Source organism: Symphalangus syndactylus, chromosome 22, assembly GCF_028878055.3.
Source record: "Symphalangus syndactylus isolate Jambi chromosome 22, NHGRI_mSymSyn1-v2.1_pri, whole genome shotgun sequence".
Lineage (NCBI taxonomy): Eukaryota > Metazoa > Chordata > Mammalia > Primates > Hylobatidae > Symphalangus > Symphalangus syndactylus.
Genome location: NC_072444.2, coordinates 34,352,690 through 34,378,953, shown reverse-complemented (window position 1 = coordinate 34,378,953; position 26,264 = coordinate 34,352,690). Strand labels below are relative to the sequence as shown.

Sequence of the window (26,264 nt, the reverse complement as noted above, 5' to 3'; positions counted from 1 at the left end):
GTTGGCCACACTGGTCTCGAACTCCTGACCTCAGGCGATCCACCCGCCTCGGCCTCCCAAAGTGCTGGGAGTACATGCAAAAACTGCTTTTGAAACGCGTCCTAGCGTTTCCGGACAGCACCGGCCAGGAAGTCAGGAGGCTTGGTGCTGCTCCTGCGCCTGCCCTCGCCCCACGTCCTGGGCTTCGGGATCCCCATGGCAACCCCAGGTCCGGCTGGCTGTGAAGCTGCGCCGGAACCCGGTCTTCCCTGCTAGGAGCCCGCGGGGGGCGACCCCCTGCAGGGCTTGGCCTGCTGCGGGAGGAGGGCTCGGGGAAAGGTGCGAGCCGGGCCCGAGGAGGCGCACGGCGAGTCCTGTGGGAGTGGGGGATGTGAGGGCGGCCCTGGCTCCGCCGCGGCACCTGGACCTCTACTTTCCGAGGTGAGCATTTGGGGGTCTAAGGCGTAGAGCGATCGCACCCCGAACGGAACCCAGGGCTGCCGGCGACCTGCCCGGGGCCCGCAGTCGTTACCGTCCCGGGGCGGCCGCCTCGGTGGGTCCCGGCGCGGCTCGCAGGAGCTCGGGGTGCCCTCGCCAGCCGCCGCCATCTTGCCGCCGGGGGTTCCCTTAGCGACCAGCAACGCCCGCTTCCATTGGTCTTTGTCGCAAGAGGGGGTGTGTGGCCAGGGGCCTAGTCCCTGAGCCCGCGCAATCTCTGGAGCGAAGCTAGCCGGGCCCGGAGCCAGAGGACGCAGCTGCGCCTGTGCGCGTTTCCGCCGCTGTCGTCTCTTCCGCCGAGCGGCCCGCCCGCCAACGGCCTGGGCGTCTGCGCAGGAAGCGGAAATGGTTGGAGCCCTTGGCCCCGCCCTCGCGCCATCTTGGGGGCCCTGGAGGCGGTGCCGCGGAGGACGGAGCGGAAGTGCTCGCTGCAGCTTCCCGGAGCCGGAGCGCAGCGCCTGCGGCCGCCCCTGCCCCGCCGTCCTCCTTCCCGCGGCCGTCAGGGAGACCGCGGCTCGGCCGTAGCGGAGCTGCGAGGTGCCAGGAAGGGCTGCGTGGCGCGGGAACGGCCGGGCAGCGCCGCCTCCGCTCCTTCCGGGCTGTCAAGGCCGCGGGCGGGCGGGGCCGCGCTGAGGGCCGGGCGGGGAGGGCCGTCGGGGCCCGGGTGGCCGCGGGGACCGTGTTCCTCCTGACCCGCGGCCCTGAGGGGTACGGGTCGCGCCTCGGGGCCGGGCCCGGGACGGGGTGTTGGGGGGTGCGGTGGAGAGGGGGCTGGAGGTGCCGGCCGAGCCCTGGGGCCTGCGAGGGTCGGGGGAGCGGGAGAGGGGCCGGGCGGGGGCTGCAGCCCTCGAGCCACCTGGGCAGCGTCTCGTCCGCTTCACCTGCTGGGCATCTGGGGGAAGCGGGCAGTTGCCGCCCCCACAGCGCTGCGAGTTGGGCTGTATTTGAGAGTAATGTGCCCTCTCCCCATCCTGCGTCCAGGTCAGCGCTTATCTGTAGGATTTAGTGTTAAGCTCTGGGGTGAAGGCGTTACTGACGGGCTGAAGGGAAACTAGTTACATCGGTTTTGATCGTATTCTAAATAGGCAATAAAATCATAAATTCTCCAGGCTGACTTAGTACTGGTCTGTGGCCCCACTGATAAAGTTATCGTTCGTTTCTCTGCCAGGTGTCTTACAGCACAGAGGGCTGCTTTCAGCCTAAGTACCTTTCCCTTTATGAAGAGTAGAGACTGGCCGCTAGTCTTGGAAGCACTTTATTTTTAGTTGAGTTGACATTTCCCAGGAAGATGCAGTTATCCCCGTAAGTGGATAAAGGGTTCTTAGTAATTCAGACTCTCACATGGCTTCTGCCGTATGCCTGAGGTGACGGCGACGGCGACGGCGGTTACAGTGTGTCAGAGCCAGGTGGAGATGTAAGATGGTCAGGCCCAAAGGAGGGAGGAGCCCAGGCTGGAATGTGGCCTTGGGAAGAAGGAAGAGACGGGGTCTGGGAGGGCATTTCAGAGGACTGAACAACACCAGAGGCGTGAAGCTTGGTGCACAGCAGCCGGGGGCTTTCTTAGTCCCGGAGGAATTGGGGATGGGGACGTGAAGAGAAAGGTGGGAGCCAGACCGCCAGGCCGAGGACTTCATCCGAGACTTCAGTGCTCCCGAACGCCAGGCCGAGGACTTCATCCTTTCCACGCGCATAGTGATGGACCACAGATGTGGATAAAAGTGACGGGCCCTGGAACAAGGCACATAGGGAGTCTTACACTTTCTGGCAAGTCCTCGTGGTCTCTGCTTGGACTGGTTTTATCTCCCTGTTTTGTTTGTGACCAGGCATAAAGCAGTCACCGTCAACAGGTAATTGATGGGCTGTCTACTATGTAATGGACTTCCAGGTGGCAGGGCCCAGCCCCGAACCAGACAGGGACCCCTCAAGGAGCTTCATTCTAGCAGGAGAAACTTGAGAAGTAAACCAGAAAGGTATCAGGAGATAGTTGTACACAAAATAAAAACGGTGATGTGATGTAAGGGACTGGGGGTCAGTGTGGGCGGTAACGGAGGCCTCTGAAGAGGAGGTGGCCTTCAAACTGAGCGGAGAAGACAACTGCAGTGGGGGCAGCTGCTGCGAGGGCTGGCCCTGATCCAGGAACAGGGCTGGCACTGCCTTGCCCGGCTCCAAGGGTGCTCCACGGGCTGCCCACTGATTCCTCACGAGAGCCTCGTGGAGAAAGCACGAGAGGTGCTGTTGTCCCATTTCACAGACTGGAACCTGAGGCATCCTAGAATAGCCTGTCCTGGTCACACTGGCAGAGAGTGGTAGAGCCAGGATCTGAAAGCAGGCCGTTGGAGTCCAGAGTTCACGTTCTTGCTCCTGCTGCCCTGCCTCAGGCTATTCCTGGCAATGCGTTCAGTCAGGGTGCAAGCTGTGTTTGATATATGTGTGTGTTTGGTATATGTGTTGTGTGTATCAGACAAGCAGAATTGGCTGATGGCGTTTTGAGTAGGTTTTCTACATGTTCAGCTGGAGAGTGAGAAGTTCTGAGCTTTGCCTAGAGAACACCCTTTGGTGGGAGAGCCGGGTATTTTCTCTCTGACGTTACTCTCATCACCTCCAGTCAAGTAAAAGTGCCTTAATGGGAAACAATCTGAGTAAAATAGGGGGAAACTTACAAGGAGCTATAGGACGAACAGTGTGACGGGTGGCTTTCAGATGACCTGGCTTTGGCCTAAATAGGGTGGCCATTCCAGGTGGCGCATTTTAGTGTAGCCTCTATTTAAATACGGAGTTCTTTCAGTGGAGAGTAAAGGTGCTCCTCCTCTGTCTGGTTTACATGGCTCCGCAAGACCAAAGGGCCCCTCGGTCTCCTTGAGCCAGCCTGGCACTCCGCACAGAGGATCCAGGAACAGTGTCACAGAGCCACGTTCTGCACAGACTTGATGACGTGGAGGGAGATGCCTGGATCACTTCAGCGCGTCAGTTGTGATGGGAGAGCCAAGGCACTTGAGGGCGGGATTACATCTGGCCACCTGCTGCCTTCCACCTGAAGGGAAGATTTCCCCAGTGCTCACAGTGAGGATGGGACTGGAAAAGAGTTGGTTTCAGGAAGGTGCACGTTCTGGCTCCTGCCCACTGCGAACATGCTAATGGGCCAGGGAAACTCTTTAGCCTTTGTAAGCCTCAGTTTTCTTATCTGTAAATGAGAACAATAAGATTGACCCCACGGGTTGCTGAGGAATGATGTCTTTGCTTTCGTGTCTGGTATTTCTTAGAGCCTCATTTTACAGATGAGGAAACTGAGGCCGGCTGCATGCTCAGAGTGTTTGCTGAAGGCCTCACAGCCGCTTAGCACAGGTGGGACCTTAAGCCAAACTTGAGAGCAGAGTCTGTTTCTCCTCACTGCCCTGCCGAGGGAGCAGGTGGGGGGTGGCAGAGGAGGTGAACGTCGCCCCTGGCATCTTCTCTAGCTCAGGGGCCAGCAGGCATCTCATCTTTAAAGTAGGAAAGACAACCGGCAGGCCCTGGGTACTCAGCTGTGCTTTCCTGAAGAGCGGCAGGTCCTGACGCCGTCTCTTCTCAGGAGTGGGGTGGCGGCGTGCTCAGCTGAGGAGCCAGGTGGGAGTCAGGCTTGGCTTGGCCTGCCCAGAAGCAGGGTTGTGGCGGGACCTTGAACATGTGGCTTCCACTGTTTGAGACTTGGTGAAATGGGGGTCATGATGCCCTTCACTTGAGCATCTGGGAATTAAGTGGGTAAACAATGTGACCTCTGGCACCTGGGTTCTCAGGATAATTCCTCATGGCATCACAGCAGTGTGTTGAAATAGGAGCAGATAAGTTACCTCCGCTTGCCAGATAAGAAACTGGGACGCAGATGGATGGACTACCTGAGAGTTGCAGATAACATTTTCCTGTTAATGGGGTGGAGGACCTGGCCCTGAGAGGACAGGACCCCTCCTGCTCCTGCCAGACCGGAGCCTCAGGACAGGGCGTGGAGCAGACAGGGTTCCTGGGCAGGGGAACCCTGAGGGATCCACGGAGGATGCGGTCCTTGGAGGGAGGACGTGCAGTGCCACGTGCCTTGGACCAGCCAGTGGATCCCATGGCCAGCAAGGCTGCTCCTGGGGCCAGTGGGGTGGACAGTGCCGCCCACACAGGTGACTGAGGTGCCAGAGCGGGAATGAAACGCGGCCTGTGCTCCTAGGCCCATGCGTCTCACGCTGCCCTTCCCCTCCATGGAAGCCTGTGTACCTGCTACTTTTTCCCGAACAATTCATGGTAAAAACACAAGTGGTATGGACAAAATACTGAATGTTGAAGAAACCTACTTGACAGTGTTGGTGAAAATAGGGCCGAGATTTCACACCCTTGAATGCTTTTTATTGAAAAGTATTTTATGTTTTTCTCCCAGTTACAGAATGTCTGAAGGGGACAGTGTGGGAGAGTCCGTCCATGGGAAACCTTCGGTGGTGTACAGATTTTTCACAAGACTTGGACAGGTTGGTGGGTTTTTTAGTAGATGAGTATAAATATTTGAAAAAGAAACTGGACTCCCAGCATTTTCCAGAAGGAACTGTTTGCTGGTGTTCCCGATGGAGAAGTTACTTCGCCTCAGGCTCAAACTTCCTGAACACAGCGCTCTCTTCACTGTAAAGGGCCAGCTGTGGAGAGATCAGGCCCTGGGGACACACCTGGTCACATATGCGTTTTCTGTTTCTGTTTTCCTTTTACCAACCTTTAAAAATGTAAAACCCAGTCTCAGCTTCCAGGCAGGACAGACGGGGCTGTGGCTGCCGTTCTGCTCTTGCTGTTCCTCTCCCAGCCACCCACGTCCCCAGTGCTGGTAGCCCCACCTGCCCCGTGTCAGGTCGGCGGTTCTGCCCCTGAGGGCGAGAGGCTCTTGTGTGGGCTTCGTGTGCATTGCTTGGTGAGTGAGGGGCCTAGAGCTGCCTTTGAACACTGGAGTCTGAACCTTAGTCTCAGGAAGAGCTTAGGTCACTGGCAGTTCCAGGTGCTGAGGATCTGGCTCAAATAAAAATTCATCACCTTCTTAATTAAATCACATATGAAAAGCGATTGGCGGTTAATGAAGTTGGGTGATGGGCATATGTAGGCTTCTATAATCTTTTTACTTTTGTGAATTTGGAAATTTCTCACAATTTGAAAATTAAATTTCAAAATTAAAATAAAAAACCATACTTACGTATATTTGTAAAATTAAGTACATAAAACTAAGGGGTCCCTCAGTCATGTCCACAGCCGCCTGGATGCACACACATGCAGCTGTGGCTGCTGGGGCTCAGGCTGTGGCCAGTGGGCCTGGGAGCGGGGCAAGGCTGGCCGCTGGCTGCAGCAGATGGGGGAGCTGACTTGAGATGTGACGATAAGGGCTGTGCTGTAGGGTGGGGACTTTGAGATGCACAGTCCTCTCTTTAGGGTGAGGCTGGGTCTTCCCCATAGTGATCCCTTCAGGCCAGCACAATGCCACAGTCTCCTAGGAGATTGTTTTGTAATAGTCTTGCTTAAGAGATGAACCTGCTTCAGGAATTATTGAAAATAAACTTTGGATTAATTGTAGTCACTTCTTTGTGTTGATACATAGATGATCTCTTGCTATTTTAACTCACTCTTTTAGCTTTTTTAAAAATTGAAAGCCAACCCTAGCAGAAGGTACATTTTGTGGCAGGGTCAGTACAGAAGTTACAGGACCTGCTTCATGCTTTTGGACTCTTGTCTTTCTAGATTTATCAGTCCTGGCTAGACAAGTCCACACCCTACACGGCTGTGCGATGGGTCGTGACACTGGGCCTGAGCTTTGTCTACATGATTCGAGTTTACCTGCTGCAGGTAGGTGTGGGCTGAAGTGATGAGACTTGGCTCTGTCCATGTTACCTGGACATGGTGTTCGTGGGGATGTTGTTGATACAGTTTGTCTTGCAGGAAATGGTCTCTAGTAATCAATTTTCAGCTAAATACCAAATGTCAGAAGGATCTCAGTGACTCTCTTTAACAAACAGGGTTGTTTATGATTCACCCGGAGTCCCCTCGCCAGGCTTCTCAGTATACCCAGGCTTTCCTGAGCCCAGCCTGGCCCTGCCCTGGGCATGTCTAGGCCTGGACAGTGGAGCCGCTGGTGTCCCTCTGACCCTGCTGCGTGATGCTCAGGACAAGGTGGCGCTCTGTGGCTGCCTCATTACTCGGGTGAAGAGTCCATACCTTGGGTGTCATGAATGATTTGGCGTCCAAAAGGGTTTATTTAGCCTTTCCTGAGTTCTCCCTTGTATGAGGCCAAAGAGCACAGTGCAGGTTGAGACGCCGAGTCAAATAAGAGAGACAGTGACCGAAGGAGGTCTCGAGGGTTTCCTTCGTGTGTTTTTGGGTACCCCTAGGTCAGGCGATGTCGTCTCAGACTTCACCTGGGTGCTCCTTTACTTGCTGGTAAATACGGGGTTTCTAGGAGCAAACTTGTAAGATGGGAATTCTTCGTAGGTCTTTAGAGGAGGTTACTTAATCTTACGTGCAGAGCAGGGCATGTTGAAAGCCTTGTCTGGGCTATTTTCTCCTCTGGGGACTGTGGAAGATACTTCCTTGTTTAAAGCACACACCTTAATTAATTTATTTATTTTTGTTTTTAAATTGGAACTCGGTCCATTCTCTGATGGAAAGAATGACCTAGAAATCTTGAATCAGGGACTTCAGGCAGGAGCAGGGGGCGGGAAGAGTGCAGCACCCACAGGTCAGTTTTACTGTGTTCTAAACCAAGCTCGTGCCTCATTTGACGTCCCTTCAGGTGTGGCCCTGCAGCACGAAGATGATACACAGACATCCAGTTAACCCTCACATCTAGTGTTTAGCCGTCTAACTTGAAAAGCTTTTAGGCAGAAAGACTTCTTGTTTGTATGAGAAAGTTAAAGCATTTATATTTTATTTATTGTTTTGAGACGGGGTCTCACTCTGTCGCCCAGGCTGGAGTGCAGTGGCGTGATCTCAGCTCACTGCAACCTCCACCTCCCGGGTTCAAGTGATTCTCTTACCTCAGCTTCCCGAGCAGCTGGGATCACACGCATGTGTCACCACGCCTGGCTAATTTTTGTATTTTTAGTAGAGACGAAGTTTAATCATGTTGGCCAGGCTGGTCTTGAACTCCTGACCTCAGGTGATCTACCCGCCTTGGCCTCCCAAAGTTCTGGGATTACAGGTATGAGCCACCACACCCGACTGAGAAATTTAAGGCTTTTGAAATTGAGAATGCGGTTCTGGCTTCTAATGGCATATGCTTAATCATTTTAAAAATGAATTAGTTGCAAGTAAGTGTGCTGCACTCAGGCATCTTGCCAAAATTCTCCCCACTTTGCATCTCTTGAGGACGGCTTGATGTAAGCACACTTTTCTGGATTTCCCAGTTGTGGATTTCTTCTGGGCAAAGGTTTAACCCTCCTGGCAGAGTGTTTTTGGCAATATGAATTGTCTGTTGGAGGAACATCAGCCAGCATGCCTCCAGTCACAATTGAGATTCTGTCTTCTGTTTCTGATGAACCTGCTCCTGGTGGGGGCTCTGGGCCAGCATCACTCAGCTGCCAGGGCCACCCGAGCCTGTGCTGTAGCTTGAGCATGTGCTTCTTGAGAAAAGCCTCCTTTTCTGCTGCACTCCTTGTGGGGCATCTGTGGCTTCAGGGATCACGTGTCTAACTGGACCCTTGAAGAGCTTTGCTCATTTGGGCCCTTGCTTGTCCACTTAGTCTCTGTTCCCACGGAGTATAATTTGAGATAAATTGTTACCATGGGATTTCACTGTATTTCCTTGTCCTTGCTGTAAGTAAGTTTTGTGTGTTAAAACAAAGTTAGATCAGTTAAAACAAAGTTGAGAGTGAACCGGAGTGCAAACGTGAACTGGCTTAGGCTGATGGACAGTCAGAGTGCACCACTGACTCTCTTTCCTTCTCTTTCAGGGTTGGTACATTGTGACCTATGCCTTGGGGATCTACCATCTAAATCTTTTCATAGCTTTTCTTTCTCCCAAAGTGGATCCTTCCTTAATGGAAGACTCAGGTAGGGTAGCGGCTGTGCACTGGGCTGTGTGGGCAGATTGGGCCTTTCTTTTCTGATGGGATTGCCCAGTGTTCTTTGGAAACACCCGAGACTCTTCTCTTGGGGTTGAAATGTACTTGTAACGTTGGGTGATCAGGATACGTTTGTAGAATGACTCTTCAAACCCTCCTGACAGCCATGAAGTGGGTATTCATTCTGTTTTTCCACTTTGCAGATGAGGAAACTGAGGCGTACAGGGTTAGGTAACGTGTTCGAGGTCACATGACACCACAGACAGTAGGGGTCTGAGGCAGACGGTCCGACTCTGGCACCTGTCCCACCCCAGTCAGTGGTCCCTCTCAGAATCAGCGGAGGCAGCCAGGATGAGGTTACCTTTTCCTGTAGCCAGAGGGTTCCACAGGCAGCTCACTGTGGTGCACAGAGACTGCCGGGACCCTAATGCCAACATCGCGTTGTGTCAGGCTTTGGGCGGCCTTCTCTGGTTTCTGAGGAGCTGTGAGCTGAAGTGTTCTTGGCGCTTCGTGCTCCACTCTTGGAAGAATCACGCTGCTCCTGGGCCTGCCTGGGCCAGGTAGGGGCCCTGAGTTCACGCCTGACTGGCCAGCCCCAGGCGAGGAACAAACAACTGCATTCCAGGACGTTGTGGCCATTGAGGGAAAACCCACACGCAGCTCCCTGCCAGGACCCTCCTCATTCTGGGGGAACCTGCTGTCAGGGAGTAGGGTATGCTCTCACTGTGTGGCCAGAAGCCTATGAGTCTTCTGTGTAGGATATGTGATGAAAAGATTGCCAGGAACACAGCCCCTCTCTGTTGTTGCTGTTGGGAGGAGAATAGAAAATAACAAAGAGCCCCTTTCCCGTAGGCCTCAGTTTTCCCATCTGTAAATGGGGAGCAGCACCTGTCCCAGTGGGGGAGGTGGGGTGAGCGTGGGCTTGGTGCGGTTGCTGGTGGGACAGGCCTGGTGCCCGGGTTCCATGGTCAGCGCATCCTTGGCCCCGCCCTGTTCTCTGCCGCTTGCTTTTTAATTCGCCTTTGTTTTCTTCTGTGCCTTTACGTGGCGCAGCTGACGTGTTCCTGGATGTTTATATGTGGTTGAATTCTTCATGCATTGAAAACGTATGGAAGTCTAAAAACATTCTGATAGCACCTTCTGAAAGCAGTGAATTGGATGTGTCAGTTGACCACAGACCCATTTTCTTTTTGGTTAAACGACACGAATCTCGGTTTAGATTTGTGAGACCTGTTAGTCCAACGCCTTGAGGGGAAAAGGTAGAACTGTGATGGGGATGAACAGAGGTGCCCTCCCTGATGGTTGCTCTGCCTTGCAGATGACGGTCCTTCACTACCCACCAAACAGAACGAGGAATTCCGCCCTTTCATTCGAAGGCTTCCGGAGTTTAAATTTTGGTGAGCTAATTGTTCACGGTATTTGAGAAGGAGAATTGTGCTCAAGGGTGGCTGAAACTGAGACTACACTGATTTTTGTTCAAGTCACCTGAAAGATGACTGCTGTGCTGGGCTGGGCACGGGGAATCGCAGGGGCTTTCTGTAGAAGGCCACTCACTACCTTGCCGCATTCTCTTGGTTTCAAGTCAGCACCAGTGCCCTGGAGGCTGGCAGAAAGGAGGCTGAGTCTGGGATGGAGTGCGCACCGGCTCCTGTGGTCATGGCCTAGGGAGGGCAGGCCCTGCGGCCAGTCTCCGTCTTCCCTCCCTCCTCCCTCCTCCCTCTGTCCTCTCTCCCATACCCAGCCCTGTGGCTCCTTCTGGCTGGCAGAGGGGGACTAGCCTTCTCCTGGAGTCATTTTTGAGAGGGGTTTGAGCCGAGGTGTCCCTGTCTGCACGGCTAGGCACAGGTGGGTGGTGCAGCCATCAGAGGGACGGGAGCTCTGTGCATCTGTTTGTCCTGTCCCTCATACCCTACTCTGGGGGCACAGGAGGAACCCAAGCCTATTGGATCAGTAAACTGAAGGAGCCTGCCAAGCTCGTGGGGCTCCACGCCTTGACTTTGCAGCCCCAGATGGAATGTGGCACAGAAAGATCAGGGGCCCTGGAAGCCACCAGAAGCTTGGCCTAGGAAGGGAGAGCTGAGCCTCCAGGGCGGTGGCATCTGTTGGCCATGGGCTGGGATGGAAGGGAGCACTGGTGGCCATGCCACAGTGACAAGGTGAAGGCTGTGGATGGTCCACAAGACACAGCCTGGGTTTCTGTCCAGATCGCAGGCCCAGCCAGCAGGCATGGGGCCCCAAGCTTCAGTACTGATGCTTTATACTTTGTGTAGTTTTAAGAAGAATTGTATCTTTCAAGGGAGTAAGAGAAGGATGTCTCTGTGGTTAGGGCAGTACATGTCTGGGAGCTACATGCAAAGGGTCCTGCTGCTGCTGTGCCCAGGGTAGACCCCTCCTTTCCACAGGGATGCTTCTGTTTGCGGGGACGGTTGGTGCAGCTGCAAAACTGGAGGCGGCCGGCAGGTGCCCAGTGCTGGCTGCAGATGCGGCGCTAACCTTCTCTCCCCACTTGAAGGCATGCGGCTACCAAGGGCATCCTTGTGGCTATGGTCTGTACTTTCTTCGACGCTTTCAACGTCCCGGTGTTCTGGCCGATTCTGGTGATGTACTTCATCATGCTCTTCTGTATCACAATGAAGAGGCAAATCAAGGTAAAGCAGAGGCGCTGCCGCCACGCCAGCCGCAATCGCTGTTCTGTTACCCACAGCACTGGGGGAGCTGTGCTGGGCTGTGGTGGGTGGTGGCAGAGTCTGCCTGGTGTGAATGTGGAGCTAAGTGGCACCGTCTTGTGTGTGATGAGGACACTGCTCCCTTCCCCAGCACAGCCGGCTAACTAAATGGAGAGCACAGCTGTCAGAGCGGGCGGGCTCTTGGTGGAAGCTGGGCGGGAGAGCCCCGGCGTGCGCAGTGTCCTAATGGCTCCTCTTAGGGTGCCCAGCGCCCTGTGCCAGCCTGTCCGAGGAGGAGGGTGTTAGGGGGAAGTTATCCGAGACTGTGGACTGTGCCCTTAATGGTGTGGCCTTCGTGCTGCGGGCCTCACTCTGTGCCCGGGGTGTTGGCTGCAGAGAGGACCCTGGGCCACCTCACATCCCCCTTGCCCTTCCTCCATGGGAGGCTCATGAAACACTGGGATTGATGGGGTTTCAAACCTAGGCCTCGTGGGCTTTGGAAGGTCTTGCTGTGTTGATGTGGGCACAGGAAGCCACTGGGGCCCCAATTCCACTTGTCTGATGTATAGAAAAGATGGGGGCCCTTTGGCGGCTCAGATTTGGGGACAGTGTGACTGATTGGAGAGCGGTTGTGCAGTAACTGAGTCTGTATTTCTCTCCCCAGCACATGATTAAGTACCGGTACATCCCGTTCACACATGGGAAGAGGAGGTACAGAGGCAAGGAGGATGCCGGCAAGGCCTTCGCCAGCTAGAAGCGGGACTGAGGCTGCCTCACGTGTTGCAAGAATGGTTTTGAGCCGTTGTTAACAATGCCTTTTTTCTTCACATAAAGTAGTTGATTACGAGGGAGTCAAATTTTCTTTTTAAAAAGGAGCTTCAATGATTTGTAACTGAAATATCAGGTTCTTGAAGAAACTGGCGCTTAAACCAAATCGCATGGATTTCTTTTTCAGTGATGTTCAGGTGTTTCTCACGGATGGAATTCTAGTCAGCTGCAGGCGGGAAGCCAGGCGGGTGGAGCCTATGGGAGCAAGGGCGAGTGGCCGGTCCCCCACGTGCCAGGTGGGCAGGCAGGAGCGAGGCCTGTGAGGGAGGAACGGGCCGCTCCCCACCAGCCGCCTTCCCCACCAGCCGCAGGTGGTGCCAGCCACTCCACAGAGCCCGAGGGATGATCTAGCCTGATTCCTGCGTGTCTGAAAGAACTTAACGTTTTAAAGGTGGTTGTCAAGTAACTGTGTGGGGTTCTAATGCCAGTTTCCTAATTCCATCTCACTGGAGATGTTTAAAGTTGGCCTCTGTCCTAATGACTCAAAACTTTGTTCTTAACTACCATGATTGCTTTTGAGGGCCTGGAATTATAAATATATATTTTAATTGTTTGAGATTATTTTGACACATTTCTTTGATAGAGTGTTTTGTTTTTAATTTAAATCTGTCCTCATGCAACCCTCCATGAGGGGCAGCGAAGCTGGCAGGGAGCAGACTGGCTTTGTGGGTTCAGCACTCGGCCCCCCACTGCGGGAGGAGAGGCAGAACCCACTTGCATGTCATCGTTTTTGATGTGAGTAAAGAAATACTCTCAACATTTTACCAAGTGATTTTAACTCCACCTTTTACTAAAGTCTTTATCTAAAACATGGCAGTCGCTGGACACAGGAAAGCCCAACTTTTGTTTGGCCTTTTCAAAAGGTGAAGCCATTTTGCACAGCAGAACATCACAGCTGTGGTCCCAGCCGAGACACTGAGATGCGAGTGCCGGCCTCTCCTCCTGGGCCCCGGGCTGCGCAGGCTCCTCACTCTGGGCAGTGTTTCCTGTCTTAGAATTGACACGGTGAATGCTTAGTGTCTGGATTTTCTTGTACCAGTGTTTGCATATCTGACATCGAGCTCCTCTCTTAAGAGGCCACATTCAAGCTTGTGTGTCCCTGACCCAAGATAGCAAGTGCTGCTCCCAGGTGGTACTTCTGGTACTGTGTTGAGACACTTGGGATTCTCAGACTCCGGACAGTAGTGTTGTCATTTTTCATACTGTTTTCTTAATAAGCTCTCAGGCCTAAGATGTGACAGGAAGTCGCATGCACTTGGCCAGAGCACAGTGAATCAAAGGACTGGGTGCTGATGGATGGAGCCACGGCGGCATCTGCCCACCCGGCTGCAGCCCCCAGTGCCTCTCCTGGTGGTCCTCCCAGTCTAGAGGGTCACAGTCCCCCCGCCCTCCCCCGTCTCCGGCAAGCTGACCTTGACTAACCCGGGAATACAGGGTCATCATCATTCCTAAGTCAAACAGCAAGGCATGGTTTGCGCGGGTCTTTGCTGGAAGTCGGTGCTGCCGGCCAGGCGTTTTATGTCAGCAGGGAAATGTGGCATACACTCTCGAGGCATTTTAACACTGCGCTTTAGGAAATCTCAAGTTCCATCTTGTGTTATTAACATACCCACATTTTGGTGGAGTTAGTTTATTAAAGATGCCTATGGCGAAGTCTCTGGCACAGGTTAAATGCAGTTTTGAAAATGTGGAACGTCAGATGGAGGCAGGAAATAGGCTGGGGCCGAGCTGAGGGGCTGAACACAGCAGTTACCATGGGTCAGCAGGTCGCCTGCCCAGCAGGCCCCCAGGAGAGGGCTCGGGTGCCCCTGGCAGCCCCGACCCCCAGGACCTGGCTCGTGAGTGTGTTTGGGTCAGGAGGAGACCTCTCTGCGTGTCAGGCTGAGATGCAGATTTCTATTTTCTAAAACTGGAAGCAACCTCAACGTGTATTGAAGGTGTGTGCCAAATGCTTCCGACAGAGGTGCTGGCCTTGGCGGGTTTCTCTCTGCCCCTGCGTGGTCATCAAGTCCTGGTGGATGTGCTCTGCCCAGCTACCCTCGGGGAGGGCACCACTGTCTCCGATGGGGGCCGTGGGGCTGCTGTTCTGACCACACTGGCTGAAGTAAACCGCCAGCCTCCCGTGCCCCATCCCAACTCAACACACACTCATTCAGTCCATTGCCTTAACACAAGCCTGATGGAACCATTCTCTCACAATATAAATGAATAAAGTGTCTTCTGGCCTACTTCTGAATTACTTCTCAACTGTATGGTTTGGGGAAGGGAGGGAAACCTAAAATCCTGTCCAAATAAGTGAAATTCCTGAAGCAGTGGCTGAGCCCTACCAGGTTGGGCTTAGGGAAATGTTGTGGGTTCAGGCGCCCCTCCCAGGGCTGAGAAAGCACAGCCAGAGACAGCTTTCTGTTCTCTCCCGGGGTGGCTGGGTTAGTATCTTACGTGACAAAAAACTGTTGAGTGTTCTGATTTCTGTGCAAGCGAGGTTAATCTTGAGACTAAATTTTGGCGTTCAGACTCCTGTAGAAGTCATCTGTGTCCAGGCCCACCCGGGTGCCGGCTCAGCGGTAGTGCCGAAGGTAGATGAGCTTCTGGGGAGGGAACTTCTCCCGGCAGAGGGGACACTCCGCCTGCAAAGAGGAGAAGGGGGTCACGACAGCTGGGGCCACTAGGCCATGCCCATCCCCATCGTCATCTCTTGTCCTGTCCACATTCTCTGCCCGTGACACACAACATAAACGTATTTCCTTCAACTAATGACCAAGAAAGCCAGCCTTTTTTCAGAAGGCTGAGTCCCGGTGGGGCTGGGGGCGTGGGGCTTGGCCGGGAGGTTCCCTCCTGCTCCCGCAGCTGACACAGCCCAGGAAGCCCAGCTCCTGGGAAAGCGTGCTGCTCTCAACCTGCCGGCATCTTCGGTGGGTGTGAGTCAGTGTGCTAGGGTTTCCAAGTGTGGTGAGGACCCCGGGAGGAAGGGCGTGCTGGGGTGTGTGGGGCAGGCGTGGGGCCTTTCAGAGCTGGCCACTACCTCAACCTGCGTTCAGCAAAGCCTCAATACACGTGAATTTGGAACTTTAACCCCCGCAATGAGCCCACATCTGACCTACCTGGGAGCCTTTAAAAAGACGCCCACCTCTGTACCCTCAAACTGGAGGGTGCTCAGAGCCAGACTCCCCACTTCTGCTGCAGCCAGGTGCATTTTGCCAGCACAGCCACTGACCACCCCAGGACCCCAGCAGGCTCCCACCTCACCTTGCTGCTGCACCACGCGGTGATGCACTCCCAGCAGAACAGGTGGCCGCAGGGCGTGGCTGTTGGGTGCCTGCGCTCCTCCAGGCACAGAGTGCACAGGGGGTTTCTGGAAACGGCTCTCTCCTCCAGGGAGGCCCTGGGGAAGGTGGGGCAGAGCGTCAAGGTGGGTGCACCTTACAGGTCCTTGTGAAGTGCCCAGGACCCCCCCAGCCCCCATGTGTGGCCCCCGCACGCACCTGCGGTGAGACAGGCCACGGTGCAGCCTCCACTCCTTCCTGGCTCGCTGCCGCTGCCTGAAACCGTACAGCTGCAGCCCCACGGACAGCACCAGGTGCAACAGCGAGACGACCCCCAGCAGCCTGTAGCTAACACGGGCCCTCAGGTCCTCTCCGGGCAGGCTGCGGACACGGAGCTGTAAGACAGACGGCGCCACACCCATCAGGACCCTGAGGGGATCTGGCCTCAGCGCCTGCTGGGAGGGTCACACGTTCAGTTGGCACACAGCGCATTAGAACCAGGCCTCTCACTGGCACGGGGAGTGCCCGGCAGAAACGATCAAGCCAGGGGGCAGGTTCAGGGAGTCTGAGGTGCCTGCTTCGCAGCCTAGCATGACAGAGAGGCCTGAGCTCCAGACCAGCCTTGGCATCGCCAGTGCAGAGGGAGTCTTAGCTATGAGGCTGGCAGAGCAGGTGAGGACGTGGGGATGTCCAGAGACCACCTCTCAGAAAAGGAGGCGGGGAGCGGAAATGTGGGGCTGCAGACACTGCCCACCAGCTACCCTGCTACAGGGACCGAAGCCCCAGTGTAGCAAGGCACATGGCCCCAGGGACACTGCTCCCACCCTCTTGCTGCTGGTGACGCAGGTAGCTTCTGGCCGTGCCACTGAAGGACAGCTGGCTGCCCTCAGCTTCCCGTGTCCCTTTCCACTGGCTGGGAAATGGAGACAGCCAGATGGCCTTGGCCCAGGGCCGGGAACCACATACAGAGGTGGCAGGTCACACCGCCAGCATGGGCCCTGGGTGTCCAGCCACTTCCTGGCTGTCCTAGGACAGAGGGAGCCTCCCATCTGGTTTGAGCCCCATTTCCATGCCCCCGTCACAGCAGCTCAGCAAATCCCTCACCAACATGGACGGGGCAAGAAACCACGTCAAATACGCGTGAGTGAGGCTGGGTACGCTGAAGACGAAGACCTGACCACTGGCTCTGAGACGAGGCCACGGTGCCTTCCTGCTTAGGGTGTGTGTGGAGGTCGGGTTGCCTGGCAAGTAGGGGCTGAGGGGCCCAGTGCAGCTCTAGGGACAAAAGGAAGGGGGTTCCTCAGAGTGCTGTTCTGGAAGGAGCTCATGCAGCAGTGGCTCTGGTGGGCCAGGGACTAACGCTGTGGCAGGTGGACATGGTGGTGGGACCATGGGGGAGGCTTCGTTGCTGAATCTGGAAGCAGGGGTGTCAGCTGGGCGTCAGGATGGGCAGAGGTGCCAATGGCTGTGGAGGGGAGAAGGTGGGAACGGCCAACTGATGGGGCAGACTGCTGGGCCAGGCAGGGGCGAGGGGTGAGGGGCTGGGGCCGGGGCTGCAGTCCATGCTCCCACACTGTCTGGGAGAAGCTGCTTGTTCCCCACAGCAGTGACATGGGCAGTCACGGGCCCAGGTTCAGGGATCTGTGGTGAGGTGTGACCCGGGGCCCCCCTGGTCAGTAAAGAGCTGAGCGCAGGGCCTGGTGGCCACGAGGGGCTGCAGCAGGAGTTCATTCTACACTGAGGGTCTGGACTTCCTTGGATCTTTCAGTCAAGTGTAATTAAACAAAATATGCTTTTTTTCCAAGCAGAGGATTTGGGTTCCTGCCTTGACACAGATGCTGGATGTAGAACCCTGTTGGCTGAGTGGCCTGGAAGGCCGGCTCTGTGCATGCACCCAAGTCCAGTGGGGGTGACAAGGGTGGCCGAAGCGGCTGTGCCCTCAGCACCTGCTACTTACGTACGTGATCCCCGTGAGCCTCTTGGCCAGGTGGTAGAAGACACCGTGGATGTAAAACCAGGCAACATGTAGCCGCTGGAGGCAGGCGAGGCCCTGCCTGAGGACGAAGACCGCCCGCAGCAGCGCCCTCCTCTGCTGCTCAGTCAGGGTGGCCGTGTGGTGACGCATCCAGCGCCGCGCCCCTGAGCAGCCACGCCCACCTGGCACCAGGCTCCCCTGCGGGGGTCGCCCACTGTCGGGGTCAGCCTGCAGCTCCTGCTCCAGGGGGAGCAGGGCCTTGTCCAGCAGGTAGGGCAGGACGGCATGCAGCGTCACCAGCACACCACGGCGCAGCGAGGAGGGCACATGTGTCCGTGATGGGTCCACCTGGATGATGCTGACGTACTCCTCCCCCAGGGTCTGGTAGCCTGCGAGGAAGAGGATGGGTGTGTGGACCCTGAGACTGCTGCTGCGGGGACAGGCTCCCAGCGCCCCTGCCAGCCAACCATCTGCTGGCTCCTGTCAACAGCCCCATCTTGTCGCCCTTGAGCCCCCTGCCACCCCACGCTGGCTGAGGCCAACATGACCTTCTGTCGCTAAGCCCACTGTGACCTCAGGCAGCACATGACAGGCCTGGCCAATGGCTGCCCTCGGCTCCTGGGGCCTTGGCTGGCTGGTGTCCCTCCCTCTCCCGGCTTCTCCCCAAGAGTCTCTGCTCCTTCCCCTTTCTCCCTAGCTGTCCCCGCCACCTCCCCTAGCCCAAGCACCCGGATCCAGTCCCATGGCTCTCCACCAACCACACAGCTGGCACCACCCGATTTATGCCCACCCTGGACCTGACTCGTGAGTGCCAGCCATGCAGGTCCGCCACCTACCTGACATTGCCGTGTATCCTCAGATGTGCACCCCAATTCCACCCCTGCCAAGACAGCTTCCAGCACCCCCACCCAGAAAAGCCTGCTCCCTGTTCCCATCTCTGTGGATGGCAACACCAGGAATCCGGTTCCTGAGGTCAAGCCCAAGGGGCACCCTGCATGCACCTTCCCTGTGTGTTCCACCCCTTCACTGCCACCCCTGCTCTGTACCACCACCATCCCGTGGGGGACTGTCACAGCCTCTGTAGTCTCCCTGAGCCCAACTTTGTCCCCTGAGGTCTGGTCTTAGCTAGTGGTCGGCCTCTCCCCTGCCCATGTCCCTGCAATGCCCCAAGCCTCGCACAGGGAAAGCTATGGGCTTACAAAACTCACGAGCCCCCCGAGGTCACCCTCCCAAACTGCCAAGGACGTGTTCTTCTCAGGGCCTTTCCCAGCTGCTTGCTCTGTCGGTCTGGAAAATGCTCTTCCCCAAGATGCGGTCTTTATCTCTGAGAGCCCCTCACTTCCCAAGATGCCCTGTGACGCAGCCACATCTGTCTCCCACCCACCGAGCACACTCTCCATGGCGGCAGGATGCCCAGGGCAAGCCCCTCATAGGGAAGCAGGCTGGTGCTCGGTGGTCCTTGCTACATGCTGAGCTGGGGTTGGGAGACTGAAAGCCTCTGTCAACAACTCCCTCTACAGAGTGGTGACCAGCCTGGGCCACAGACCCGCCACTGCTCCACCAGGGCACTGTCACACGGGCACTGCACCCTATGACATGGCTCAGCACTGTGACTCACTGGTGCCACCAGGGCTGGCCACTGAGAAATGGCTCTCAATGGCACCCGGGGTAAAGTCTTAGACAAAGGTCCCCAGGGACACACAAAGGCTGGAAAAATGGGCTCCCTACTGGGAGCAGACGCCTCGCCTCCCTCGGAGCAGCACCTCCTGCACTTCCCTGAGGCAGCCTCACCCGGGCCAGCTCCAGGAGCTTCTCACTCTGCCTGGCAGTCCCCTGGCCACCGTCCCTGGACTTGGTGTGTGTGGCTGCCCTCAGTCCTGAGGTCCCATGGGAGCTTCTACCTGCAAGTGTGGTGAGGCCAAAGTAGGCCACATCTGAGAGCAGCTCAACCTCCTTCCTCCACTCCAGCCACTTCTTCGCACCTGAGATGAGAAACAATATTAGTCCAAGGGAGCTGGTGGGCATCCCCTGAGGATAAGGGACCACAGTCCTCCCCCAGTTGTCTAGGCCCAGATCCAGTCCCACCCCTTCCATGCAGCCAACACTCACTCCTCGGCCTCCCTCTCTGCTTCTGTCTCCAAAGGCACCCCCTTGTCTCCACCTTGACCTTAGTGTGAGCTGCACACAGTCTGCTAAGAACCTCCCACCTGTGCTCATCTCTTGCTCCGGGATTCCCCTGAGCAACTGTTCTAGGGCCTACGAGGGCCACATGGAAAGATGGTCTGGGGTAGTAAGAATACAGGCCAGAGGCCAACTATCTAGCATCAAACAGCAGCTCTGCAACTTGCTGGCTGTGAGGTCTTTCTAGAATCTCCATTTGCTCATCTATCAGAAGAGTAGTAAGTCCTACCTGTAGGGATGTTTGAAGATTCAATATTGTAAAACACCGGGAACAGTGTCTGGCACAGGGTAAGTGCCAAGTGTATTGTAAAATAAATAAGTACACACACAAAAAATTCTTATCATGTCACTCTCCTGTTCAGAATCCACCAATGGCTGCCCACCTGACACCCATGGCCCTCCTGGCAGGGAGCCTGGCTGTCCTCCGATATTTACCCATGCTCTTCCTGTCCCATGGCACTGTTCCTGCGGCCACGACACCCCCACCACTGGGCTGTAGGGCTGTAGTGCCACTGCTCCACGAAACGTTCTGCTGGGAGTTGATGCCTTTAACAACTGCCTGGCCCCACCCCCAAAGACTTCATGGCGTTGCTTTTTTTTTTTTTTTTTTTGAGACGGAGTCTCACTCTGTTGCCCAGACTGGAGTGCAGTGGCGCGATCTCGGCTTATGCAACCTCTGCCTCTCGGGTTCAGGTGATTCTCAGCCTCCCAAGTAGCTGGGATTACACGCACGCGCCACCACGCCCAGATAATTTTTGTATTTTTAGCAGAGATGGGGTTTCACCATGTTGCGTAGACTGGTCTCGAACTCCTGACCTCAAGTGATCCGCCCGCCTCAGCCTCCCACAGTGCTGGGATTACAGGTGTAAGCCACCACACCCGGCATCTTTTTTTTTTTTTTTTTTTTCGTTTTTTAATCGGTGATGGGGTCTGGCCCCATCGCCCAGGCTGGAGTGCAGTGGCACAATCATGGCTCACTGCAGCCTCATCCCTCCGGCTCAGGCAATTCTCTTGCCTCAGCCTCCTGAAGAGCTGGGATTACAGATGCCGCCACCACGTCCGGCTAATTTTCAGATTTTTTGTAGAGACGGGGTCTTGCCATGTTGCCCAGGCTGGTCTCAAACTCCTGGGCTCAAGCGATCCTCCCGCCTCCTCCTCCCAAACTGCTGGGATGACAGGTGCTGCTTCATTGAGTACACTGGCTTCTGTATTCAGCTCACGGCCTGGTGAGGCAGGCAGGGTCTGGCTGAGCCTACCCTGGGGTCAGCAGGGCGAGGGGCCTGGGCTGCTGCTCAGGCCTAGGAAAGGCCCGGGTCAGTGTGAACGGGACCGAGGTATGAGGCGTTCGCGCCGCGGGCGCTGACCCCTCGGCTCACAGAGGAGGATCGGAGGGCGGCCTGAAGCACTTGCCAAGGCCGCACACCTGGAGGGGACAGAGTCTTCCCCAGCCGCTGGCCACAGCTGGACCTGCCCTGAGCTGGGGACAGGAAGGGCTTGGGCGGGAACTGGAGGCCCACGCAGGTCCCCCGCGGTGTCTGCGGCCTGTGCCTCTGGGGCCACCTGGCCAGGAAGGGCAGGAGGTGCCTCGCACATCCCTGAATGGCCGCAGGGCAGGCGAAGAAGACTGCCGGGTCCCAGGTTGTGCGACGGGCCCACGCGACCGTGACCACACACTGCAGACACCCCGCCTCCATGAGGGGCAACACCCCCTGGGCCGCTCGCGAGGACGTCCGGCCGCACCCGGCCCTCACCCGCTAGGCTGTGCAGGGCGCCGCCCGCCGCGCTCCGCAGCCCACCGCGGTAGTACTCGTCCTTCTGCGCCGCGCGGATCACCGCCGGGGGGCCGGCGGCGGCCAGGGCCATGGCCGCGGGTTCGGGTGGTCCCGAGAAGCCACGCTGGCCACGCCCACGCCCACGCGGGCGAGAACTGATGACGGCACGACGTGGCTCTGCGTGCGGCGCAGACCTTTGCGTCAAGGTGCTGGGGCGGGGCAGGACCGGGGCTGGAGGCGGGGCCAGGGGCCAGGGCCCGGGCGGAAGCGGGGCTGGAGTCCGAACCAGCGCAGCGCGGGGCGGGGCAGCGGGAAGGTAGTCGGAGGCGCAGGGCGGAGCGGAGCGGGGCGGGGCGGGGCGGAGCGGAGCGGGGCGGGGCGGGGCGGAGCGGGGCGGGGCGGGGCGGGGCGGGGCGGGGCGGGGCGGGGCGGGGCGGGGCCCGCGAGCCGAGGTGGGGGCGGAGCACGCTCTAGGGGCGCTGGCGAGGCAGCAGACCCCCCAGGGTCCTGCGCTGCCCCGGGCCCCCGCTCTGCTCCCTGCACGTCCACGGGCCACCCTCCCACTGGGGACAGCGCTGCGGAGTGGAGACGCTGCGGGCCCATTTACGGCTGGGGAGACGGAGGCCTGCGCTTGGGTCTCCGGGAGGCCGAGCTCCCAGCGCCTGCCGCGGCGGTTCCGCCCTCGCGCCCTCTGAGCTGCGCGGGCTCTCAGCGCGGGTTGGCCAGTTCCGGGGCGCCGGTCGGTTTGGGGGCCAGAGGGGCACGAGGCGAGACCCGGGACCTTCCAGGCCCCGAGCAGCCGCCTTCTCCAGTAATCCCGCGTGAAAAGCACACGGCTGGCTTGGTGTGGACGCCCCCCGGTGCCCACGGGAGGCAGGGCCTGGCGGGTGCGGGGCAGCCGGGAGGCCGCCGCGTGGTTCCAGGACGGGCGGAAGGTGGCCCTCCACCCTCCACCCTGCCTGGCCTGAGCCCCGCAGGTGCTGTGGGGAACCACATCGCAGGCGCTCCTACCCCTTTGCTCCCAGGGGAGGAGCGGAGGGCGGCCTGAAGCACTTGCCAAGGCCGCACACCTGGAGGGGACAGTCTTCCCCAGCCGCTGGCCACAGCTGGACCTGCCCTGAGCTGGGGACGGGAAGGGCTGGGGCGGGAACTGAAGGCCCACGCAGGTCGCCCGCGGTGTCTGCGGCCTGTGTCTCTGGGGCCACCTGGCCAGGGAGGGCAGGAGATGCCCCGCACGTCCCTGAATGGCTGCAGGGCAGGTGAAGGAGAAGGCCCTGTTTTTTGGCCCCAAGGGCGGCACTTGGCCCTGGAGAGTCCTGCAGGATTGCAGGAGGAAGGCAGGGCACGACAAGGGGGCGTCTGCGCGCCGCTGACCTCAGTGGGGAGGGCCTGCGGTTCCTTGCCTCACCTCTGCTTCCATCTACAGGAGCTCAGCTGTGGGATCATCCCCAGACTGGCACAGCCCAGTCACAATGCCAGAGCCCCACCCTGCAGGAATGGTCCCTCTTACAGGGAAGGGGCATGGCCTGGGTGGCCCCGCAGGCCCTCTGGCTACTGAACCTCCCAGCCCCCCGGCGCCCCTTTGGAGTTCTGACCCTGCGGGTGCACCCGTGTCTCCTGGACACAGAGGCTGCCCTCTGATTGGGTTGGGCACCTTGGGCTGAACCCCTCATCCATGGACCAGGCAGCCCGGCATCGCCCACGTGGAGTCGCTGAGGTGATCGTGTGTTCTGGTCAATGTTTAGATAACAGTTTGAGATGCCGCTCTGGCCCCTGGGTTCAGCTCTGGCCCCTGGGCTCATGGCTCCACGTCTGATTCTGAGGAGGAGGCTTTGGCTCTTTCTTTGGATTCACGCTCGGTTCTAGGATGGGCCCCTGCCTGCTCTGGGAGGCATCCCCCACCGCCCTCCTGGCTCAGGACTGCTTTCCCCACTCTTCTCATCTGCACCCTGGGCGACAAATCCCAGCCTCACAGTGGGAGGGGCCTGGGCAGGACCCGAAACAAAGTGTCCCAGTGTCTGCTGTTCCTGGGCAGGTGGGGCTTGGGGGTCCCCCACGGTTCAAGCCTTGGCTCTAGGCCTTGGCTGGGCCGTGTAATGGCACCCGCGACCCTCAGTTTCCTCATTCACTGGGGCTTCGAAGGACTCTGGTGCCCTGAGGGTCCTTCCTGAGGACGACTTGAATATGGCGGTCCTATCCTGTGATGGCCGGCAGGTGGCAGCGTCAGCCCGTCTGCTTTCTACTGGGCTCCCCAGTAGAGTTATATGGGATTAGGCGGTGAGTTTTGCCCCAAAAGCAATCGAATCTAGATCAGAACCACTGGCGAAGTGGAGCGACCATCTGCCCGAAACAGTGGAGGGAAGGAAGCGCCTGGAGGGGGTCTCAGGGAGGTGGGGTGGGAGTCAGGTCTCCGTGTCCTTCCTGGCTGACCAGGCAACCTGGGAGCTCTGGCTGGTCCCAGGGTTCTGGGGTGGGGCATGGGGGGCCCTGCCAGGGGAGGGGGCGTTTGCCGCTTGGCACCCTTGCCTCCCTATGGCAGCCTCCTCTTGAGCCCTTGGGACTTTTCACAAACCCTGTCCCTCTCTTCTTTGGGGATCGAGGTCAGGAAGGCAGAGGCTGTGGATTTTTCCTTTTTTTTTTTTTTTTTTTTTTTTTTTTTGAGACAGAGTCTCGCTCTGTCGCCCGGGCTGGAGTGCAGTGGCGCAATCTCGGCTCACTGCAAGCTCTGCCTCCCGGGTTCACGCCATTCTCCTGCCTCAGCCTCCGAGTAGCTGGGACTACAGACGCCCGCCACCGCGCCCGGCTAATTTTTTGTATTTTTTAGTAGAGACGGGGTTTCACCGTGGTCTCGATCTCCTGACCTCGTGATCCGCCCGCCTCGGCCTCCCAAAGTGCTGGGATTACAAGCGTGAGCCACCGCGCCCGGCCTTTTTTTTTTTTTTTTTTTTTTTTTGAGACAGAGTCTCGCTCTGTCGCCCAGGCTGGAGTGCAGTGGTGGGATCTCGGCTCACTGCAAGCTCTGCCTCTGGGGTTCGCGCCATTCTGCTGCCTCAGCTTCCCGACTAGCTGGGACTACAGGCGCCCGCCACCACGCCTGGCTAATCTTTTGTATTTTTAGTAGAGACAGGGTTTCACCGTGGTAGCCAGGATGGTCTCAACCTCCTGACCTCATGGTCCGCCAGCCTCAGCCTCCCAAAGTGCTGGGATTACAGGTGTAAGCCACTGTGCCTGGCCAAGACTGTGGATTTTAGGAAGAGCGACCACAGGCATTGGGCAGAAGTGGCCAACAGGGCCCAGCCCCGGTCTTGGGTCTCTTGACAGCCACGTGCCGGGCCCTAGCAAGGGATCACCACAGCCTTTAAACTGAGCGTTATTCTTGTTGGTAGTGCCTTACGTCCTTCTGGAGGAGCCTGTTCTTGAATCAATAAGCCCTGATATGCCTCACCATCTCTTGCCACTCAGCCTATGTACCGCCCGGCTTCAAAACCAGGCTGTTGGGGATGCTGCACAGCAGTGCTTCCTGGCTGGCCTCTGACCGCAGCCCACTGCGCCCTCCGCCGGCCCTGCCATTTACAGGGGGCTCTCACACCCATTCCATCTGAACTCCCCTGGGCTTCCGTCTTCTGGTCTGTGGAATGGGACTGGGTAATAATCAGCTGGTATTTATCAAGAGCCTGCTTTGCTCCTGCCCAGTGCACACATCGTCTGGGGTCTGGTCACAGTGCAGGTCTGGGTGGATGGGCCTGGGCTGAGGTCCAGTTCTGCATTTCCAACAAGCTCCCAGACCAAGCCTGTGCCAGAGCAGGGCTCTCAGCCTCGCCCATCACACTTGCCCACTTCCGCCCAGCAGCAGCAGGTGTGTTGTCCCATCGACATCCTTCCTCTGGAGGGCCTGTGCTGCTCCGCTAAACCCAGTTCCAGTGCTCTGGGGAGCTCAGAGGCCGGGGAGGAGAGGGAGCTCGGGGTGCAGCCCCACTGTTCGTATCCCCATCCCGCCCCCCAACACCCAGTGCGATGGGCAGCCCCGCAGGTGATCTGATGCACCAGCAGGTGCTGCCCCCTGTACCCTCTCTGGTGGGGTGTGAGCACCACCAGAACGGGACTGCTGTGCCTGGGTTGCTGCTTGGCACCCAGCGGCCGCTCAGGACCCCGAGGAGGGCAGGGTGGGCCCAGGAGCTGGACACAGCAGGTCGGGGTTCCTGGGTGGGCAGGTGCCTGGAGCGCAGAGCAGGAGTGTGCGCTGGTGCTGCTTGAGGGGAGTGGCTCCTGCCCAGGGTGGCAGTCCTGGCTTCAAGGGTGTGGCCGTGTCCCCTCCCTTCTCTTTAGCTATACATGGGTTTGGGGATTGAGGAAGGGCCACCCACAAGCTGGCCCCGAGTACAGGGACAGGACCGTAGGGTGTGGCCCTCGGGAAGCCCCTCGCAGCACCAGCCACAAACCAGGAGAACGGGTTCGTCCACCTGGCTGGAGGCCCTGGGAGCCGCACTCCACCCGTCTGTGGCAGACCCAGGCCCTGGAGGTACCTGCAGAGTGTGAGCTGGGGAGGGTGGGTGGTGGGCGGCACTGGGCCCAGGGAGGGGAAGTGAGCCCTGGGTGGGCACAGTCAGGCAGAGGCCCCAGAGCCAAGATGGGGAGGGCGGGGCCCAGCAGCCAGAGGCAGGAAGTGCTGGTGGATGAAGGCCTCCTGGAGCCTCCGTGGGAAACAGTGCCCGGGCCAGGGTTTAGCAGGTGAGGTTAGGACAGGGGTGCAGAGTGCAGAGGGTTGGTGTGGGCATGGGCTGGCCTGGGAAGTGATGTTGGGTGATTTTGGGGCTCGGGCAGGTGGTCCTGGGCTCTGCCTGTGTCCCTGTGCTGGCCGGGGACCAGTAGGAATGAATTCCTGGCAGAACTGTGGGTCTGACAGCAGAGCCAGCCTGGGGGGCCCTGGGGCTCTGGGGCTCTGGGCTGCTCTTAGGACCTTGAGGGAGCTAGGACAGGAAATGAGAAATGGGGAGGGGTCTGTGGAGAGAGGGGCATGGGCCTGTGGCAGAGCTGAGAAGCTGATGGCCAGACAGGCC

General features: G+C 57.8%; 3 protein-coding genes across 14 annotated transcripts in view; 1 reads left to right on the top strand and 2 right to left on the bottom strand.

Annotated features, from left to right (window-relative positions):
* The window catches only part of MORN1 (MORN repeat containing 1), a 74,387-nt gene extending 73,584 nt beyond the window's left edge, over window positions 1-803 (bottom strand). For 2 of the 4 annotated variants that reach the window (XM_063632058.1, XM_063632059.1), the window contains exon 1: window positions 512-803. In XM_063632058.1, the coding sequence (XP_063488128.1) occupies window positions 512-587 (76 nt within the window). In that variant the 5' untranslated portion in view covers window positions 588-803. The remainder of the gene's footprint in view (window positions 1-511) is intronic. The other 2 variants (XM_055262582.2, XM_055262587.2) reach the window with 1 other exon arrangement.
* Window positions 113-14,244, top strand: RER1 (retention in endoplasmic reticulum sorting receptor 1). Of its 5 annotated transcripts, XM_063632085.1 has the most exons (8): window positions 857-1,014; window positions 1,646-1,779; window positions 4,874-4,961; window positions 6,205-6,309; window positions 8,412-8,511; window positions 9,841-9,919; window positions 11,035-11,170; window positions 11,853-14,244. In XM_063632085.1, exons 2-8 carry the CDS (start codon window positions 1,766-1,768, stop codon window positions 11,940-11,942), a joined length of 612 nt encoding a protein of 203 aa, XP_063488155.1. In that variant the 5' UTR covers window positions 857-1,014; window positions 1,646-1,765; the 3' UTR covers window positions 11,943-14,244. The 5 variants fall into 5 exon arrangements, with proteins under 5 accessions (XP_063488156.1, XP_055118567.1, XP_063488155.1 ...); XM_063632086.1 differs by lacking the exons at window positions 857-1,014; window positions 1,646-1,779 and adding an exon at window positions 113-420; XM_055262592.2 differs by lacking the exon at window positions 1,646-1,779 and having other exon boundaries at window positions 824-1,014.
* On the bottom strand, window positions 13,609-21,401 carry PEX10 (peroxisomal biogenesis factor 10). Of its 5 annotated transcripts, none has more exons than XM_055262590.2 (6): window positions 21,187-21,401; window positions 19,156-19,236; window positions 17,237-17,643; window positions 15,499-15,674; window positions 15,263-15,398; window positions 13,609-14,643 (listed from the first exon to the last, which is right to left on the bottom strand). In XM_055262590.2, the coding sequence occupies exons 1-6, from the start codon at window positions 21,296-21,298 to the stop codon at window positions 14,575-14,577; spliced, it is 981 nt and encodes a 326-aa protein (XP_055118565.1). In that variant the 5' UTR covers window positions 21,299-21,401; the 3' UTR covers window positions 13,609-14,574. The 5 variants fall into 5 exon arrangements, with proteins under 5 accessions (XP_055118565.1, XP_055118563.1, XP_055118564.1 ...); XM_055262588.2 differs by having other exon boundaries at window positions 15,499-15,734; window positions 21,187-21,371; XM_055262589.2 differs by having other exon boundaries at window positions 15,499-15,731; window positions 21,187-21,371.
* Window positions 21,402-26,264: the final 4,863 nt, after the last annotated feature.

Coding starts and splice junctions, on each gene's coding strand:
- RER1 (XM_063632085.1), top strand. Junction 6,310..8,411: donor TTCGAGTTTACCTGCTGCAG/GTAGGTGTGGGC, acceptor CTTCTCTTTCAG/GGTTGGTACATTGTGACCTA. Junction 9,920..11,034: donor CTTCCGGAGTTTAAATTTTG/GTGAGCTAATTG, acceptor CCCCACTTGAAG/GCATGCGGCTACCAAGGGCA.
- PEX10 (XM_055262588.2), bottom strand. CDS start 21,298: ATGGCCCTGGCCGCCGCCGGCCCCCCGGCGGTGATCCGCGCGGCGCAG. Junction 15,735..17,236: donor GGCTCACGGGGATCACGTAC/GTAAGTAGCAGG, acceptor TGACCCTCCCAG/CAGGCGCTGAGGCCAGATCC. Junction 14,644..15,262: donor CCGCGTGGTGCAGCAGCAAG/GTGAGGTGGGAG, acceptor TCCTCTTTGCAG/GCGGAGTGTCCCCTCTGCCG.